The sequence below is a fragment of the Oncorhynchus mykiss genome, chromosome 30 (genome assembly GCF_013265735.2).
Source record: "Oncorhynchus mykiss isolate Arlee chromosome 30, USDA_OmykA_1.1, whole genome shotgun sequence".
In the NCBI taxonomy this organism is placed as follows: Eukaryota; Metazoa; Chordata; class Actinopteri; order Salmoniformes; family Salmonidae; genus Oncorhynchus; species Oncorhynchus mykiss.
Window position 1 is genome coordinate 17,376,714 of NC_050570.1, and position 20,768 is coordinate 17,397,481.

General features: G+C 44.4%; 1 protein-coding gene across 1 annotated transcript in view; it reads right to left on the reverse strand.

Annotated features, from left to right (window-relative positions):
• Window positions 1-376: 376 nt before the first annotated feature.
• The window catches only part of LOC110521441 (leucine-rich repeat and immunoglobulin-like domain-containing nogo receptor-interacting protein 3), a 42,282-nt gene continuing 21,890 nt past the window's right edge, over window positions 377-20,768 (reverse strand). The window contains exon 2 of the mRNA XM_021598988.2: window positions 377-4,398. Within this exon, the coding sequence (XP_021454663.1) occupies window positions 2,528-4,348 (1,821 nt within the window). The 5' untranslated portion in view covers window positions 4,349-4,398 and the 3' untranslated portion in view covers window positions 377-2,527. The remainder of the gene's footprint in view (window positions 4,399-20,768) is intronic.

Here is a 20,768-nt window from a genome sequence, read left to right on the forward strand (position 1 = left end):
AGCATTTTCCTGCATATCTCTGAGACTTGGGTCCTGATGAGAAACACTGTCACTGCTGGTCACCAGGCTTCCCACTGCTTTCCTAAGCCTAAAAGAGGAAACTGATCAAATACACTGCACGCTTGCCCTTTATAAGTTGTTTAGAAAGCACAGAAAGGGCAAATCTCTGTGCCAGGCAATCTGTGTCTGATAATAATTAAATTACTGGGTATTACCAGTTAGGAAATTATACTTAGAATTATCCACATAAAATCTGACTTACAACACATTATGATCAACCACAATAGCTTTTAAAGATTACAAAATGCACTGGGGGTACAAAACATTAAGAACACATGCCTAATATTGAGTTGCAATCAGACAATGACGAATTAACAAAGGTTATATAGCAAGTAATTTAGAAACTGAGACAACAAATCTGAACACCCAACAACAACAATATACATACACAAAACGTTTTGTATACATTTTCAGATGGGGTGCAGTCTGAGGGCATGTCACTATTGCTAAATACACCACCTCCATCTGATCCCATAGCAAATTGTGTCTGGTTTTGTTTGTGATCACTCACCTGTACACCAGGTTTATACATTTTTCACTTGGTCATTCAGGGTACTTTACGTAACAAATCCATTTGAAAAATGAAACTAGTCAAATGTGAAGCAGCATTTAATGCTGTTGAATGACAGATGAGGTTGGACGTCTCCTGTAATGTAGTTTGCATTTGGAGTCATTCTGTATGGTTTTAGCTTGGGAGTGTACAATATAAAATACTGTTAAGCAGGGCGTAATTTGAGCGAGCCGGCACCTCTCAGTTTTTGACTGCTTCTTTCCAGAACCCATTTATCAGGATCCGGTACCTCTCGTTGCGTGACAAATAATTTTCACTGTTTGAAATGTAAAAATCCTAATAAAAGCTATCAGAGTTAATTCAAGTTCTCCTTTGTAATTCTCCTGGCTGCCCCCTGAAAAACGTCATGTTAAAACGTGCCTAATATTCTAAGAATTGATTTGTGTTGGCAGGCGGGGGTTTATGGTTGGCGCAACACTGTAACCTTTATACACCAACGCATGGCCAGAGCTGCGGTGAGAGAGAGAAGACAGCATCTATCCCTCACATAACTAGAATGAGATTCACTTTCTATGAGCTCTCTCCCTCTCCCTGTTCTGATAGACATGAGCCTCTCAACTCTCATCTCTCCAGAGTTGCACTTCATCATTTATTTCCTTATAGAATCATATACGCAGGAGGGGTGCTGAAGGTGCCACAGCACCCATGATGAATTCAAATACATTTGCCAAAGTAATAGAATTACCTCCATGTTCAGAAAGAAATGACATAATTCTGAATACTACATCAGGAGTTGGACTATAATTTAGCTACAGAGAATCAATATATTTTTTTAAATAGCCTTGCTGTGGATTGTGTGTAGCCCAATCACAAGGCATGCTGAGAGTCAGGAACGCGAGGCAAATCTGTCAGTGAACAGCATGCAGCCAAAACAGGCCTTTCGCAATATTTAAAATGCAATCGCGAGAAAACACAGGTTGGAAATGAAAGGGATCCTGCCGAAAAAACAATACTAATCTGATTGTAGGCTACCAAGTTATCAACTTCCAAACAGGCCTATTAAGCGAACAGCATTGTCTTACAAAGTAAAACGAGAGCGACAAGCTTTTGGCACGAGCGCATCGGCCATGTCCATGAGTGAGCTGCTCATCATTGGTTGAGTCAGTGAAACTGGAAACCTTTTTATGACTATATTTTCCTCCTCATATTGTACAATATGTGTCTCCACAAACCTAGGCCTAGGCTACTGATGGATTCAAGACAAGGTCGTTTTTATTGATCTCAGATTCTCAGTTTGTCAGTGTCAAAGTAGCCTGACAATTTAATAATTTGTGAGGTATAAAAAATATTCTGCTAGTCTCCAGTCATCTAAAATTATGTAGAATTGCAAGAAATATAAAAGGCCACATTTTTCCCAGACCCTAGACTACAAATGTTTGCCCCATGTGTGCAACTTCTACAAGTGCCTCTACTATACTGCTCTATGCCAGGAAGCAAAAGCGGTGATAATGCATGCAATGCTTTAACATAAAGGTCATTTTTTCCATGCGTTCCCATACCTCAGAGCTCCAGGTCACCCTCCTCTTTTAAGAACCTTAAAAGGGGAGGGTGCATTGCAGAGAGACAGATGGAGCTGTGCAGGGGTGTTGTGTTTAGAATTTTAACAGTCAATGGGATTTAGTGACATCTTTAACTATCATCCAGACTCCTCTGCACAAGATAAACCACAATACACAAATAGCAAATGAGAAAAAATGTGTCTGTACCAAATCCATTTACCTATTTACTTTTTGTTGATACAGACATTTACAAATACAAAACAAAGTTTTAGTACATTGTCTTAGATCACCTAATTTGTTGATTTCTGAACCAATAGGGATCAGAATCATAAAGTCCAAAGTTATTATTGTGTCCCCATCTGAGTCTACTAGTAAACAGAGTGAGCCGTTTTCTGACTCAAATCATCTTCATGTTGAACTTGCGGGCCCCTCCTTGTCCGCCGCTGGCTGCAGGGCCGTCCACCTTTCTGAAAGAGTACTCAACTGAGAAGTTATTCTTGTGCTGTCCCCGGCCCTGGCTCCATGCGAACAGCATCAGGAAACAGAAAACCACCACGCCAAGGAACAAGCAACACCCCATGGCTGTGGATATCAGGATTGTCTTGAGGTCCAAGGTGAACTTGAGGAAGACCTTGGTGTCGTTCAGATTGGTCTCGTTGAGGTCACCTGTGTAGTATGTGCGGTTGGCCATGAGTGCAGCGTCCAGAGGCAGTGAACTCACGGTCAGCGTGGCAAAGTAGGTGGCATTGCCCCCGGCGTTGCTGGCAATGCAGATGTAGGTGCCGGTGTCGGTCAGCTGGGCGTAGCGAATCTCCAGCGTTCCCTCGGGTAGGACGGTGACACGTCCAGTACTCTTGGTAGTGATCCGGCGGCGCTGGGGAGATACCCAGAAGATGATAGGTGTGGGCTCACCCTCCGCCCGGCACACAAAAGACACCACCTGGCCCTCCCTGGCAGTCACTGGCTGCAGCTTCCTGTTGCGTATCTTGGGCTTCTGGCAGGTAAAGTGGTCAAAGAGGGCAGAGTCTGAGAATGCGCTGAGGGCCCTGCCCTGCACCTCCATGGGGCCTGCACACACTGGGGACTTCCCTTCAAAGTTGAGGGTCTTCCTGCGCTGGAGGATCCAGAGCAGGCGGCAGTCACAGGACAGAGGGTTCCCATCCACACGCAGCGTCTCCAGGGTATTGACGGACTGGAAGGCACCCTCCTCCAGGGTTACCAGGGCGTTAGTGGACAGGTTGAGCAGGTGGATCTGCCGAAGGCCGCCGAGGGCATACGGCTGCACCGTCATCAGGTTGGTGTTGACCAAGTGCAGCTCCTTTAGACGGACCAAGTCCCTCAGGGCCCAGGACTCCAGCACAGAGATGGGGTTGTATGAGAGATTGAGGCTGATGAGCTGGGGCAGGCTGCGCAGGGCGGCCGTGGGCACGGAGGTGATGTTGGTGTTGGTGATCGACAGCCAGGACAGGTTAAGGCCCTGGAGGCTGTGGGGGGAGATGTGCTCCAGGAAAGGCCAGTGGTCGATCTCCAGCCCCCGCAGCCCGCCCAGTTTACGGAAGTTCTGGTCCTCCAAGGAGGAGATGCTGAGGTAGCGCAGGCGCAGAGTGACCAGGCTGCGGAGGTAGGACAGAGACTGGCTGGAGATGGAGGTCAGGTTACACCTCTCAATGGTGAGCTCCCTCAGACCCACCAGGCCCAGGAAGGCCTTGTTGGAGATGTAGACCAGGTCGTTGTCACCAACCTCCAGGTTCCTCAGGCTTTTCAGGTCCTGGAAGGTGAAGTCCAACAGGATGACAATCTTGTTCCCGCTCAGGTCCAGTGTGGTGAGGTTGGTGAGGCGTGAGAAGGCGCCCATGGGGACCAGTTTGAGCTGATTCCCCCTCAGCGACAGCACCCTCAGGCTCTGCAGGCTGGAGAAAGCGTTGGGTTCCAGGACGGTGATGATATTCTCACTCAGGTCCAGCTCCTCCAGCCGAGGGAAGGAGAGGAGGTCGCCATGCTCCACCCAGCGAAACCTGTTCCCACTCAGGTCCAGCAGACGTGTGTCCGAGGAGATGCCGTCGGGGAAGGCAGACAGGCGCTTGCCCTGGCATGCCACAGACTTGAGCTTGGCCATGCACTCACAGCGCTGGGGACAGCCTTGGCTCTGAGTGGAGGCCACAGTAGTCAGCAGCAACAGTAGCAGGCCAGGCCACCCCAGGCCTGGAACAGCTGCCATGTCCCCTCACTACCTTTGCACCACTGGGTCTGGATCACTGCTCCAGACACCTGTCCACAGAGACCAAGAGAGAGAATGAAACAGACAAAGACAAATCAGTGCATGTATATCCCCTCCAACAGTTGAGATCAAACCCTGTAAATGAGTAAAATTACAATTACTGGTTTTAATTAACTTCGCACTGAAGTACAATTACAGCTAGTGCTCTGAGTCAAGTCTCAGAGGGTTACACACCATGGGAAACCCGGTCTGAGTTCCCAGTAAATTATTATTCTGTTTAGAGGAAGGACCCCAGAAGATAATGAGTGAAAAGTTCATTTACTCATCATAAATAGGTCAGAAACAATAGTGTGATCTAAAGATCTAAAGATCACACCAAGACTCTGTCTAACTGACTCATACCCTGTGTGTCATGCCTCCATGCTCCAACATCAAGCAATACCGCTGGGCAGAAAATCTAGTGTTCAATCCGGGAGCGAGTGTTATAGTGTTCAACTGACTCTTTAGTGTAGCTCTCAGGCAATGTCACCCATCACACAAGGCTACGACCCAGCGCACAACACTATAATACTTCCATTACATCTCCATATTGCTTGAAAGAACTCTGCCTGGATCTCATATAACAGACCACTCCACAGGATAATGACCACCTGCATCAGAGCGTTAATCCCTTCCTCAATCCATCATTTTCTCCAGTTTATACCTTTGACATGAAACATCCCAGGATTAACGCGTTCCATAACATCATATTCATTAAATGGTGGGCTTACGAAGGAGTAAATGTATTAAAACCCCATGAGACCTGTCACTCCCATTAGTTCATGCATGAGGAAGTCCCCAAGCCATGTGTTCTGTGTGTCACCCGAGCACACAGATACTCTACTTACTACAAGCCATAAATGAACACAGTGAAATCATGAACAGAGGAGCATGCCCTAGAATGGTTAAACATAGCAACGCCTCATGAAATATGCACTCTACACAGTGTGCCATAAATGTATGAATCAATTAGACAGAAATGCTGCTAAAGTCCCAGATTAATGTCATTTCCTTTGGGGGGTTATTAGTAAGAATTCTGAGAACTCTAACACTGTGTTATAGTCTCCTCCCCTCTGACACAATATGGTATGCACACACCCAACCCCCTCACACCTTCACACACACAACACAGGGTGTGATCAGAGAGGACCCGTGACACTCGAGAGGAAACAGAAAATGTCTGAGGATTTTCAACTCCCACGGATGATTTAAACATTCTTTTCATGTTCCTAAGATCTACACGCTCTGATTTAAATTGATCTTGAGACATAGGAATAAGTATACCCATTAGTCGACCTGTCACAGCCTAAAACTAGCTGATAATAATGTCTTCTGATCAGTTTAAAGGGATAAATGCATTCGTACAGTACAGCTTTGAAGAGACACAGGAAATGCATGTCAGGCATATTTAGGAAATGCAAATGTTATCGATTTCAAGGATTTATTTTGCCAGGCTTAAGGACCACACAATGCAATCTAATTGCCCTTTAAATGTTACAGTATCTTCCTGGAAAGCCCATACAAGGTCCTTTTGAGCAAAATAAAATGATGGCCTACTTGATGGTCTTGTTAGCATATCTTTCTATGTGCCCTGTGTGATTTTCAAATTCATCAAATTTAAGCTGCAGAGGTATTGAATAAACAATGGGAGTGTAATATCATATGGCAATTCCCCAGGCATGGGTCGATGTAAAAACGAATGAATAATATATTAAGTCATTGTACTTATGGGGGGCACACAGCCAAGAACAATAGTTCTCCCATTTCTCCTAAAGAGACCATACTATACAGTACAGCGCCAGCCAGATGAACACAGACTGTGGAGTGGGTGGATACAGTGACCCTGAACTCATCAGTTCTCTGGCCGGAGCGAATTACCTAGCAGCCCCCGAAAACACCCAGAGAGATTCTGGCAAAGTGTGGCTTTTCAGCTCCAAAGTCCCAAGCACAGGTTAGCAACAGAGACAGATTTAGAATATAGAGGGGGTTGTGTCTTTATCTTTGCAACACTATATTCACCTCAGCCTTGTTTGTCCGCTTCTCCTCGTTCACCTGTGTTTGCATAACAGCTATTAGCGGACAAAGTGGATGGCAAATTCAGAGAATGTGTAGATGAGAAGAGCCGTTTACCAAATGATGTCTGTCCTTATTTACAGATACCAATTCAGAGTTATGGAGTTGAAGGGCTGACCTGAAGGCCTTTAATGTGAGGCCTCCACATGATGAAACATGAGGGACATTAAGAGAGGACAGGGCAAGAGGGTGCTGCAGAAGTTCTGCCAAACAAGACAAACGTAAACATGCATTTGGAAAAGGTAGTGGAGTAAAAGTAAAACTTGTCAAAAATATAAATAGTAAAGTAAAGTACAGAGTCCACAAAATATGACTTAAGTAGTTGTCATGCCCTGACCATAGAGAGCCCTTGGTTCTCTATGGTGTTTAGGTCAGAGCGTGACTGGGGGGGTGTTCTAGTAATTTGGTTTCTATGTTTTGGGATTGAGTATGGTTCCCAATTATAGGCAGCTGATTATCGTTGTCTCTAATTGGGGATCATACTTAAGGATATGTGGGTGTTGGATACTGCTTAGAGGTAGCAAGGAAGAGGTGTGGGTGTGTGTAGTGCACTCCAGCAGGCAGCACATCTAATCTCTCCAGCAGGCAGCACATCTAATCTCTCCAGCAGGCAGCACATCATCTAATCTCTCCAGCAGGCAGCACATCATCTAATCTCTCCAGCAGGCAGCACATCATCTAATCTCTCCAGCAGGCAGCACATCATCTAATCTCTCCAGCGTTTCCACTGCAAGTGATAGACTCGCATCGATTTCAGCTCCACCACCATACCCACTCACACTTTACATAAGCATGTCCTCCTCAGTCTAAAACACAGTACTTCTCTCTGAGGTCCCATCATCAGAAGTAGTAATACCCAGCCAGCATGGGGAAGCCCGTGGGCACTTGGCATAGTAGGCCAGCATGAAAATCGATTCTCTGGATGGGCTCTATTTCCCAGACTTCCCCTCTACCTTCCACCTCATAGTCCTATGATGGATCACTGCTGCACTACCAGTCTGGGCCTTGGGCCCTCCACAGCAGGCAAGGACACGCAGCCACCACTGGAGGACAGCAGGCCAGGAGTGGTATGGGGAACCACTGTGGACATTATGGTGACAGGGCAGGTCGGAGGAGATGGACAAGGAGGTAAATAGCACACGTAAGTGTGTTTTTGTCCTCAGGCGATATGCAAAGTACTGTGACTGATGATGGCTGCTGTCTGCTCTATAATGGATGTCATATTATGTTCATGTGTTCTTCAGGCTTTATAGAGGGACTAAGAGGTACTGTTTAGATGATTTATAGAGGGACTAAGAGGTACTGTATAGAGGCTTTCTAGAGGGACTAAGAGGTACTGTACAGAGACTTTATAGAGGGACTAAGAGGTACTGTTTAGATGATTTATAGAGGGACTAAAATGTACTGTATAGAGGCTGTATAGAGGGACTAAGAGGTACTGTATAGAGGGACTAAGAGGTACCGTATAGAGGCTTTATAGAGGGACTAAGAGGTACTGTATAGAGGCTTTATAGAGGGACTAAGATGTACTGTATATAGGCTTTAGAGGGACTAAGAGGTACTGTATAGAGGCTTTATAGAGGGACTAAGAGGTACTGTATAGAGGCTTTATAGAGGAGTAAGAGGTGCTTTATAGAGGCTTTATAGAGGAGTAAGAGGTGCTTTATAGAGGTTTTATAGAGGGACTAAGAGGTACTGTATAGAGGCTTTATAGAGGAGTAAGAGGTGCTTTATAGGCTTTATAGAGGAACTGAGGTACTGTATAGAGGCTTTCTAGAGGGACTAAGAGGTACTGTATAGAGGCTTTATAGAGGGACTATGAGGTACTGTATATAGGCTTTATAGAGGAACTGAGGTACTGTATAGAGGCTTTATAGAGGGACTAAGAGGTACTGTATAGAGGCTTTATAGAGGGACTAAGAGGTACTGTATAGAGGCTTTATAGAGGGACTAAGAGGTACTGTATAGAGGCTTTATAGAGGGACTAAGAGGTACTGTATAGAGGCCTTATAGAGGAGTAAGAGGTGCTTTATAGAGGCTTTCTATTAAAATCATCAGTGATTACTTTGTATCGTATGGAGAAACCCAATGGCACACAGAGGATGGGTTGGGAGGGGGCTTATGGGTCTTTTTTATAAATAATGGGGCCAACTTATACTACTTGACATATAGGGCCTAACTTTTATCCCCCCTCCCCAAATAGTAGGCAATTCCCAATTTGAGAAGAATGCATTTTCTGGGGACCTTGCCAATGCATTGTTATTCAAAATATGATTACATTCTAAAATATGTGAAAAATAATGTGGACATTGCCTGACTAAATAGATTTGATACATGCATTGCGATTTTTCTGTAGTCTATGTGGCTGCCGCAGACACACATAACAAAGCCATGAATAGGGGTAGTATTCATCTCACCATTTGAATATCACCATCACTGTTTTTATAATGACAAACTGACCAAAAACAAGGTTCCTTTTTTAATGGAAGAATTTCTCTGGAAAGCAAAGTTGAAGCCAACATTAAACACTGTCATCCTCATAACAACCACACGTGGTTTTAAAGGTGCACTATGCAGAAATCTGCCATTTCCTAGTTGCTGAAACTTTAATAGTTTGCCTAATTTCCGTTTGTATGACAAAATAAGCTAGTATAGTGTAGAGAATCATTGTACCATCTAAACCACTGTGAAATATATTTTCCATAACCAAAAATATTGTTGTTTCAGCTGTTTGAAGCTGCTGTTTATGCAAAAACAAAACTTAAGAACGGTAAGCATAGATTAATAGATCTATAACTCATATGTCTATGTGAATTTAGGTTGCCCAAAAAGTTACATACGTATTGCCACTAATGCTACAGAGTAGTACAACATCCTTCAATTGAAGCAGCTGGAAACAAAATGAAAGGGGCCACATCTCTCACAAAAATGGATCAAGAATGATATCAAGGATAATTATAAGGGAGCAGGAGAACTTCTAAATTGGCTACAATAATTGCAATGCATTTTCAAGCACCGAATTGAGGAAATGTCTGATTTTCAAGGTAGGCCTTTCCAATAATTTCTGAGCTCCACATTCAAGTTCAAGTAAAGTAGGCTACTTCAAGCCCCTTATATTGTTTCAAATTGCAGGTGCAACATGGAAAGCAAAATGTATTTGTCATATTTCATTACCAGATAATGTTGTGAAGAAGCCCACTAGGCCATGTAATCCATTGTCATTATACACAGAATACATACGCTATGTGTAGGATAGACTACCCAACGCTATTCCTTCTAAGTATTCTGTGTATAATGACAATGGATTACATGGCCTAGTGGCCCTTGTGTAGGATAGCGTAGTATTGGGTAGGATAGCTTTGTGTAGGATAGCGTAGCGTTGGGTAGTCTATCCTGTCCACTCCGTGGCACAAAAACATATGAAAACATGAACTTATTACCTTGATGCTTATTCTGTTAAATCAAAACGAGACCCTCCTGTAAATCAAGCAGACAACAGATTATCAACATCCATTTGCTAGGAGTATTAGATCCAACGTGGATCGGGGCACAACTGTCTTCACGGGCTTAACAAATGAGACTCCAAAATATTCTGGACATTACTCGCAAACACCTTATTTCCAGCACTGTTGTTTCACACACCAGCTGTTCATCACTTGACTGTCATTAGGAAAATTCCTTCCTAGATTAGATGATGATGTGTGAAGTTGTAATCTGAATGTAATGACATTAAAACAATTTGCTGATTTAATTATCAATGACTTATCAACAGCTGTAACAAGGAAAATCCTCACTGGTACCCTAGTTTATAGAAAGACCCTTACTGTATACGTGAGGGGTTCTCGAAACAGCCGCTGAATAATACAAATGAAAAAATGTCACAGTCCACGGTCATGACACACTGACAATGACATAACCTTACCTGCGTCATTAGACCCCCCATCTACCCATACCACTACCACCACTGATTCACAATCTACGATAGATGGGTGGCTATGGATAACGTATGGATACTAGATCCATAGACAAGACAATGGTCCAGACCAGCCCCTTCACCAGCAACCATTGTCTTATCTTTATTTTCTTCATTGTTTTTACAAACAAAATATTGTATTGACTACGTTGACTGACTATAAACGGTACCTCATTGTTGGGTGACAAATGGTAAGCTGAGATTTTGTATGAGCAGCATTCAGACAGCATTGCTCTGAGGTTAAACCGGGATTGGGTGAGGTCCTTGACAAACACTTCCAAACGATCTATCCGTCTAAGCAAAGTCAGTTTGAGTTAACGCCACAGAGTTGTTGTTCAAAAGAACATTAAGTTAAATGTCACCCTCCAATGACCCACACTCCATCACAGTAATGCTATGTGAAATATCCTCCCCTAGTTGCACACAATGATGCCAGGAAGCCAGGGTGGCTTTCAAAATGCATGCAATGGTGTTATCTTACCAACTACCAACCTCCTAGGCTGCGCACCCAATGGTGTTATCTTACCAACTACCAACCTCCTAGGCTGTGCACCAAATGGCGTTATCTTACCAACTACCAACCTCCTAGGCTGTGCACCCAATGGCGTTATCTTACCAACTACCAACCTCCTAGGCTGTGCACCCAATGGTGTTATCTTACCAACTACCAACCTCCTAGGCTGCGCACGCAATGGTGTTGTTATCTTACCAACTACCAACCTCCTAGGCTGCGCACGCAATGGTGTTATTTTACCAACTACCAACCTCCTAGGCTGCGCACCCAATGGCGTTATCTTACCAACTACCAACCTCCTAGGCTGTGCACCCAATGGTGTTATCTTACCAACTACCAACCTCCTAGGCTGTGCACCCAATGGCGTTATCTTACCAACTACCAACCTCCTAGGCTGTGCACCCAATGGTGTTGTTATCTTACCAACTACCAACCTCCTAGGCTGTGCACCCAATGGCGTTATCTTACCAACTACCAACCTCCTAGGCTGCGCACCCAATGGCGTTATCTTACCAACTACCAACCTCCTAGGCTGTGCACCCAATGGCGTTATCTTACCAACTACCAACCTCCTAGGCTGTGCACCCAATGGTGTTGTTATCTTACCAACTACCAACCTCCTAGGCTGTGCACCCAATGGTGTTGTTATCTTACCAACTACCAACCTCCTAGGCTGAGCACCCAATGGCGTTATCTTACCAACTACCAACCTCCTAGGCTGTGCACCCAATGGCGTTATCTTACCAACTACCAACCTCCTAGGCTGTGCACCCAATGGCGTTATCTTACCAACTACCAACCTCCTAGACTGTGCACCCAATGGCATTATCTTACCAACTACCAACCTCCTAGGCTGTGCACCCAATGGTGTTGTCTTACCAACTACCAACCTCCTAGACTGCGCACCCAATGGTGTTGTCTTACCAACTACCAACCTCCTAGACTGTGCACCCAATGGCGTTATCTTACCAACTACCAACCTCCTAGACTGTGCACCCAATGGCATTATCTTACCAACTACCAACCTCCTAGGCTGTGCACCCAATGGTGTTGTCTTACCAACTACCAACCTCCTAGACTGTGCACCCAATGGCGTTATCTTACCAACTACCAACCTCCTAGACTGTGCACCCAATGGCATTATCTTACCATCTACCAACCTCCTAGGCTGTGCACCCAATGGTGTTGTCTTACCAACCTCCTAGACTGTGCACCCAATGGCATTATCTTACCAACTACCAACCTCCTAGGCTGTGCACCCAATGGTGTTGTCTTACCAACCTCCTAGACTGCGCACCCAATGGTGTTGTCTTACAAACTACCAACCTCCTAGGCTGTGCACCCAATGGTGTTATCTTACCAACTACCAACCTCCTAGACTGTGCACCCAATGGCGTTATCTTACCAACTACCAACCTCCTAGACTGTGCACCCAATGGCGTTATCTTACCAACTACCAACCTCCTAGGCTGTGCACCCAATGGTGTTGTCTTACCAACTACCAACCTCCATCTAAATCGTAGCTCTTTCATTATCACCTCACTGTGGTTTCTTCTCTCTGTTGTTATTAAAAACCTTTTGGAGCAATATTCTTTCCTACAATATAAAGGACATAATTCAACTCTGAAATGACTCAATGCAATACATATTTTCTCGCACGCTATAAAGGGTGCGTTCGTAAATTACCTCCAGTGTCAGATTTCACTCTAGGCCATTTGTAAATGTAGAGGGTTGAGACACCTGTCCCACTAGGCAGTGTTCAACGTCTAGTTTTGATTTGCACGTCTAGTTTTGAGTTGTCAACTAACGTGAATTCCCTGTGACATCAACAAAACATTTCACCATGTCATTGGATTTAGGTTAAAAGTGGGGTAAAAAAAGTACGACAAAATGCCCTTACATTGATGACTTTGAAATGACGTGGAAACAATATTGATTCAACCAGTTTTTGTCCAGTGGGGTGGCTGTGCTTTACAGATGTGGGTGTGGGCAGGCAGGACAAGGCGAGGAGCGTTGTAGTTAGTGACAGAGGGTCGTCCAGAGACAGGGAAACAGAGGACTGGGCTGTGGTACAGTAAATAAGCATATGTGGCACCTGAGGCATGTAGGCGCAGCCACCGGCAGTAGGACTCTTAAATGAACATCCTCTCCATGACCCTATCCTCTACCCATTACACAACATCACAGACATGCTGGAGGGATGACCACGCACTAGTAGTGCAACCCTACATCTTCATCAGACAAAGACAAGTGGTAGAGTATATGAAAATAGTAGGTGTGTGTGTCTAGCTATATACAGTGGGGCAAAAAAGTATTTAGTCAGACACCAATTGTGCAAGTTCTCCCACTTAAAAAGATGAGAGAGGCCTGTAATTTCCATCATAGGTACACTTCAACTATGACAGACAGAATGAGAAAAAAATGTAATGAATTTATTTGCAAATTATGGTGGAAAATAAGTATTTGGTCAATAACAAAAGTTTCTCAATACTTTGTTATATACCCTTTGTTGGCAATTACAGAGGTCAGACATTTTCTGTAAGTCTTCACAAGGTGTTCACACACTGTTGCTGGTATTTTGGCCCATTCCTCCATGCAGATCTCCTCTAGAGCAGTGATGTTTTGGGGCTGTTGCTGGGCAATATGGACATTCAACTCCCTCCAAAGATTTTCTATGAGGTTGAGATCTGGAGACTGGCTAGGCCACTCTAGGACCTTGAAATGCTTCTTACGAAACCACTCCTTCGTTGCCTGGGTGGTGTGTTTGGGATCATTGTCATGCTGAAAGACCCAGCCACGTTTCATCTTCAATGCCCTTGCTGATGGAAGAAGATTTTCACTCAAAATCTCACGATACATGGCCCCATTCATTATTTCCTTTACACGGATCAGTCGTCCTGGTCCTTTTGCAGAAAAACAGCCCCAAAGCATGATGTTTCCACCCCCATGCTTCACAGTAGGTATGGTGTTCTTTGGATGCAACTCAGCATTCTTTGTCCTCCAAACACGACAAGTTGAGTTTTTACCAAAAAGTTATATTTTGGTTTCATCTGACCATATGACATTCTCCCAATCTTCTTCTGGATCTTCCAAATGCTCTCTAGCAAACTTCAGACGGGCCTGGACATGTACTGGCTTAAGCAGGGGGACACGTCTGGCACTGCAGGATTTGTGTCACTGGGGGCGTAGTGTGTTACTGATGGCTTTGTTACTTTGGTCCCAGCTCTGCAGGTCATTCACTAGGTCCCCCCGTGTGGTTCTGGGATTTTTGCTCACCATTCTTGTGATCATTTTGACCCCACGGGGTGAGATCTTGCGTGGAGCCCCAGATCGAGGGAGATTATCAGTGGTCTTGTATGTCTTCCATTTCCTAATAATTGCTCCCACAGTTGATTTCTTCAAACCAAGCTGCTTCCTTACCTATTGCAGATTCAGTCTTCCCAGCCTGGTGCAGGTCTACAATTTTGTTTCTGGTGTCCTTTGAAAGCTCTTTGGTCTTGGCCATAGTGGAGTTTGGAGTGTGACTGTTTGAGGTTGTGGACAGGTGTCTTTTATACTGATAACAAGTTCAAACAGTTGCCATTAATACAGGTAACAATTGGGGGACAGAGGAGCCTCTTAAAGAAGAAGTTACAGGTCTGTGAGAGCCAGAAATCTTGTTTGTAGGTGACCAAATACTTATTTTCCACCATAATTTGCAAATCAATTCATTTAAAAAATCCTACAATGTGATTTTCTGGATTTTTTTTCTCATAATGTCTGTCATAGTTGGACCTATGGACCTATGGACCTATGATGAAAATTACAGGCCTCTCTCATATTTTAAAGTGGGGGAACTTCCACAATTGGTGTCTGACTAAATACTTTTTTGCCCCACTGTATTACACAGTTGTCTGAGCAACTTGCAGTATAAAAACAGAAAATATATCCTCTTATAGCCTTTGACTATGAAGTCATTGTAGAAAATCCATTTCTAAAGAACTCAATGGACTTGGATGTCCTGTGTAGCTCAGTTGGTAGGGCATGGCACTTGAAATGCCAGGGTTGTGGGTTTGTATTCCCACGGGGGACCAGAATGAAAATGTAGGTACTCACTACTTACTTTAAGTCACTCTGGATAAGAGAATCTGCTAAATGACGTAAATGTCTGTTCTTGAAAAGTACGGTCATCAATTACCAAATGTAATGACTTGCAAACATCCTTGACCCTGCATGCTTTTTGTGAAGTGCTCTTATTGTTTATGTATGCATGGTACCTGTTCAACCACCCTGAAATACCTTCATTCCATTTCCTGTCGAGGAATTGAAAACTAAAATTAGTTTTGTAGCCTATAATATGTGGCAGAATAATGGCTAACAGTGGAAGGTAGTAAATCTGAAGCCAGTAGAAAAACATGATGACATTGAGGATGAACAGCAGGAGCTTTATACCTGCATAAGGATGTCCATTGATTTCTGGCAGGGGGACAGAGTGCACTGTACAGTGCAGGACCTTAACACCAAAATACAAACACAACATTCAACAACTTCAAAGATTTTACTGAGTTAGAGTTCACATAAAGAAATAAGTGAAATAAATTCATTAGGCCCTAATCTGTGGATTTCACATGACTGGGACAACAGATGGTCACAGATACCTTAAGAAAAAGTAGTGGTGTGAATCAGAAAACCAGTCAGTATCTGGTGTGACCACCATTTGCCTCATGCAGCGCAACACATCTCCTTCGCATAGAGTTGATCAGGCTGACGATTGTGGCCTGTGGAATGTTGTCCCACTCTTCAATGGCTGTGCGAAGTTGCTGGATATTGGCAGGAACTGGAACACGCTGCCGTAGACGTTGATCCAGAGCATCCCAAACATTTTCAATGGGTGACATGTCTGGTGAGTATGCAGGCCATGGAAGAACTGGGACATTTTCAGCTTCCAGGAATTGTGTACTGTTCCTTGCGACTTGGGGCCATGCATGATCATGCTAAAACATAAGGTGATGGCGATGGATGAATGGCACGACAATGGGTCTCAGGATCTCTTCACAGTATCTCTGTGCATTCAAATTGCCATTGATAAAATGTTATTGTGTTTATTGTATGTAGCTAATGCCGGTCCATACTATAACCCCACTGCCACCATGGGGCACTCTGTTCACAACGTTGACATCAGCAAACCACTCGCCCACACAACGCCATACACGCTGTCTGCCTTCTGCCCGGTACAGTTGAAACTGGGATTCATCTGTGAAGAACACACTTCTCCAGCGTACCAGTGGCCATCAAATGTCAGATTTGGCCCACTGAGGTCGGTTACGACGCAGAACTGCTGTCAGGTCAAGACCTTGGTGAGGACGACGAGCACACAGATAAGCTTCCCTGAGACGGTTTCTGACAGTTTGTGCAGACCCACAGTTTCATCAGCTGTCCAGGTGGCTGGTCTCAGACGATCCCGTTGGTGAAGAAGCCTGATGTGGAGTTCCTGGGCTGGCGTAGTTACACGTGGTCTGCGGTTGTGAGGCCGGTTGGACCTACTGCCAGATTCTTACTGCCAGGCGGCTTATAGTAGAGAAATGAACATTCAATTCTGTGGCAACAGCTCTGATAGACATTCCTGGAGTCAGCATGCCAATTGCACACTCCCTCAAAACTTGAGACATCTGTGGCATTGTTTTTTGTGACCAAACTGCACATTTTCGAGTGGCCTTTTATTGTCCCAAGCTCAAGGGTGGACCTGTCAAATTAAAATAACATTGTATTGGTCACATACACATGGTTAGCAGATGTTATTGCGAGTGTAGCGAAATGCTTGTGCTTCTAGTTCTGACAGTGCAGCAATATCTAACAAGTAATGTCTAACAATTCCACAACAAATACCTAATACACACAAATCTAAGTAAAGGAATGGAATAAGAATATATACTTATAAATATATGGATGAGCAATGACAGAGGCATAGGTTAAGATGCAATAGATAGTATAGGTAGTATAGAATAGAGTATAAGATATGAGATGACTAATGCCAGATATGTAAACATTATTAAAGTGGCATTATTAAAATGACTAGTGTTCCATTTATTATAGTGGTCAATGATTTCAAGTCTGTAAGTAGGCAGCAGCCTCTCTGTGCTAGTGAAGGCTGTTTAACAGTCTGATGGCCTTGAAATAGAAGTTATTTTTCAGTCTCTCAGTCCCAGCTTTGATGCACCTGTACTGACCTCACCTTCTGGATAGTAACGGTGTGAACAGGCAGTGGCTCGGGTGGTTGTTGTCCTTGATGATCTTTTTGGCCTTCCTGTGACATTGGGTGCTGTAGGTGTAATGGAGGGTAGGTAGTTTGCCCCCGGTGATGCGTTGTGCAGACCGCACCACCCTCTGGAGGGCCTTGCAGTTGAGGGCGGTGCAATTTCCGTACCAGGTTGTGATACAGCCCAACAGGATGCTTTAGATTGTGCATCTGTAAATGTTTATCAGGGTTCTGGGTGACAAGCCAAATCTCTTCAGCCTCCTGAGGTTGAAGAGGTGCTTTTGCGCCTTCTTCGCCAGTGTCTGTGTGGGTGGACAATTTCAGTTTGTCTGTGATGTGTACACCGAGGAACTTAAAACTTTCCACCTTCTCCACTGCTGTCCCTTTGATGTGGATGGGGGGGGGGGGGGGGTGCTTCCTCTGCTGTTTCCTGTGTAATGATCATGCTGTTTAATCAGCTTCTTGATATGCTACACCTGTCAAGGTGATGGATTATCTTGGCAAAGGAGAAATGCTCATTAACAGGGATGTTTTTGTGTGTGTGGCCTCTTATTTCAGCTCAAGAAACATGGGACCAACACTTTACATGTTGAGTTAATATTTTTGTTCACTGTAGATAGCTTGGAGGCAAGAGGGTGAAAGTGAGTGAGAGCAGCCATCTTGCTTGGCATTCAGCCTTCCTCAGCTGGCCTCAATCCCCTGTCAAGAGTCATCACTTCACCCGGGCTGGGCATTGCCCGTTTGCTTCACTTGGCATCACATTAGAATAGATGCAAACAGAGATGGGGCAAAAAAAGCCACTAGAGTACTTGATTACACATATTCACAGACAGAAAAGGACAGAAAACAGTCCCATCCACACTCGCACTCACATTAACACTCATACTTGTGCAAATACACAAATGCACAGTCCTTCACACTTGCACACACTCTCATGAACACACACTGTCATGATGCTAACCCTTTCGGTGATTTGGCTAGTTGAGATGTGAACAACACCCTCCCCTCCTAACAGGGGCAGTTTTAAGACTTTACAACCACATCGTAAATTCCTTGCAGATACTCAGAGACTCATACTGACCATGCAGTATGGGAGAGAGAGGGTCACAATAGAGGGTCCCCTCTCTCCACTGGGATTCTCTGCCTCTAACCCTATTACAGGGGCTGAGTCACTGGCTTACTGGTGCTCTTCCATGCCATCCCTAGGAGGGGTGCATCACTTGAGTGGGCTAAGTCGCTGACGTGATCTTCCTGTCTGGGTTGGCGCCCCCTTTGGGTTGTGCCGTGGCGGAGATCTTTGTGGGCTATACTCGGCCTTGTCTCAGGATGGTAAGTTGGTGGTTGAAGATATCCCTCTAGTGATGTGGGGGCTGTGCTTTGGCAAAGTGGGTGGGGTTATATCCTGCCTGTTTGGCCCTGTCCGGGGGTATCATCGGATGGGGCCACAGTGTCTCCTGACCCCTCCTGTCTCAGCCTCCCGTATTTATGCTGCAGTAGTTTATGTGTCGGGGGGCTAAGGTCAGTCTATTATATCTGGAGTATTTCTCCTGTCTTATCCGGTGTCCTGTGTGAATTTAAGCATGCTCTCTCTAATTCTCTCTTTCTTCCTTTCTTTCTCTCTCTCGGAGGACCTGAGCCCTAGGACCATGCCTCAGGACTACCTGGCATGATGACTCCCAGTCCACCTGTCCGTGCTGCTGCTCCAGTTTCAACTGTTCTGCCTGCGGCTATGGGACCCTGACCTGCTACCTGTCCCAGACCTGCTGTTTTCAACTCTCTAGAGACAGCAGGAGCGGTAGAGATACTCTCAATGATTGGCTATGAAAAGCCAACTGACATTTACTCCTGAGGTGCTGACTTGTTGCACCCTCGACAACTACTGTGATTATTATTATTTGACCATGCTGGTCATTTATGAACATTTGAACATCTTGACCATGTTCTGTTATAATCTCCACCCGGCAGCCAGAAGAGGACTGGCCACCCTACATAGCCAGGTTCCTCTCTAGGTTTCTTCCTAGGTTTTGGCCTTTCTAGGGAGTTTTTCCTAGCCACCGTGCTTCTACACCTGCATTGCTTGCTGTTTGGGGTTTTAGGCTGGGTTTCTGTACAGCACTTTGAGGGTGCTGATGTAATAAGGGCTTATAAATACATTTGAGGCAGCTGATGTAGTAAGGCAGCTGATGTAATAAGGGCTATATAAATAAATGTTATTTGATTTAGAACAAAGGAACTCTCCCGCCAAATTCTACTACATCCCAGAATTTGAGAATTGAACAATATTCCTACTTTAGAGAATGTGTAAACGGTCGGTGGAGAAGCCAGCTACGACCCGGTCCATTTTGTTTCATGTTTGTGACCTCATGAAAGACAATACAGCCACATTAAATCAAATCAAATAAAATGTATTTATATAGCCCTTCGTACATCAGCTGATATCTCAAAGTGCTGAACAGAAACCCAGCCTAAAACCCCAAACAGCAAGCAATGCAGGTGTAGAAGCACATTATCCTAACTCTGTTTATACAGGTTCCTCAGTTATGAGGCTTGCATCTAATTCTTGTATAAAATGAATGAGTAAAGATTAAACTATTTGTGAAATGATGTAATATGCTGTTAACCTTTAACATGAGATAATTGGCCTCCATGTAAAGTTTAACTAAGTCAGTAGCCACGCCCAAGTCAATAGACAGTGCTTGGCAATGATGAACCAACCCCTTTTCCACTGAATAAAATCCTCCGTGACGAAAAGTCACCTCAGTTCCAAATAACAGGAGGACTTGTCCTCCACGTTGAAAAGGGCTAAATTCAACTCTTCCGGACAGGAAACGTGAGAGCTTGCGCCACATGTGAAATGGTATGAACTCTGAACTATTTATCATCTAAAGAAGAAGTGCATACTAAACTAGCATACAGTTGAAGTCGGAAGTTGACATTCACCTTAGCCAAATACATTTAAACTCAGTTTTTCACAACTCCTGACATTTAATCCTAGTAAAAATGCCCTGTCTTAGGTCAGTTAGGATCACCACTTTATTTTTTAGAATGGGAAATGTCAGAATAATAGTAGAGAGAATGATTTATTTCAGCTTATATTTCATTCATTACATTCCCAGTGGGTCAGAAGTTTACATACACTCAATTAGTATTTGATTGCATTGCCTTTAAATTGTTTAACTTGGGTCAAACTTTTCAGGTGGCCGTCCACAAGCTTCCCACAATAAGTTGGGTGAATTTTGGCCCATTCCTCCTGACAGAGCTGATGTAACTGAATCGGGTTTGTAGGCCTCCCTGCTCGCACACACTTTTTCAGTTCTGCCCACAGATTTTCTATGGGATTGAGGTCAGGGCTTTGTGATGGCCACTCCAATACCTTGACGTTGTTGTCCTTAAGCCATTTTGCCGCACCTTTGAAAGTATGCTTTGTACCTGTTTCCTCCAGCATATTCACAAGTTACTTTGCTGTTGTTCTGAGATTGATTCACACTTTTCACACCAAAGTACGTTCATCTCTAGGAGACAGAACCCGTCTCCTTCCTGAGCGGTATGATGGCTGCATGGTCCCATGGTGTTTATACTTGCATAC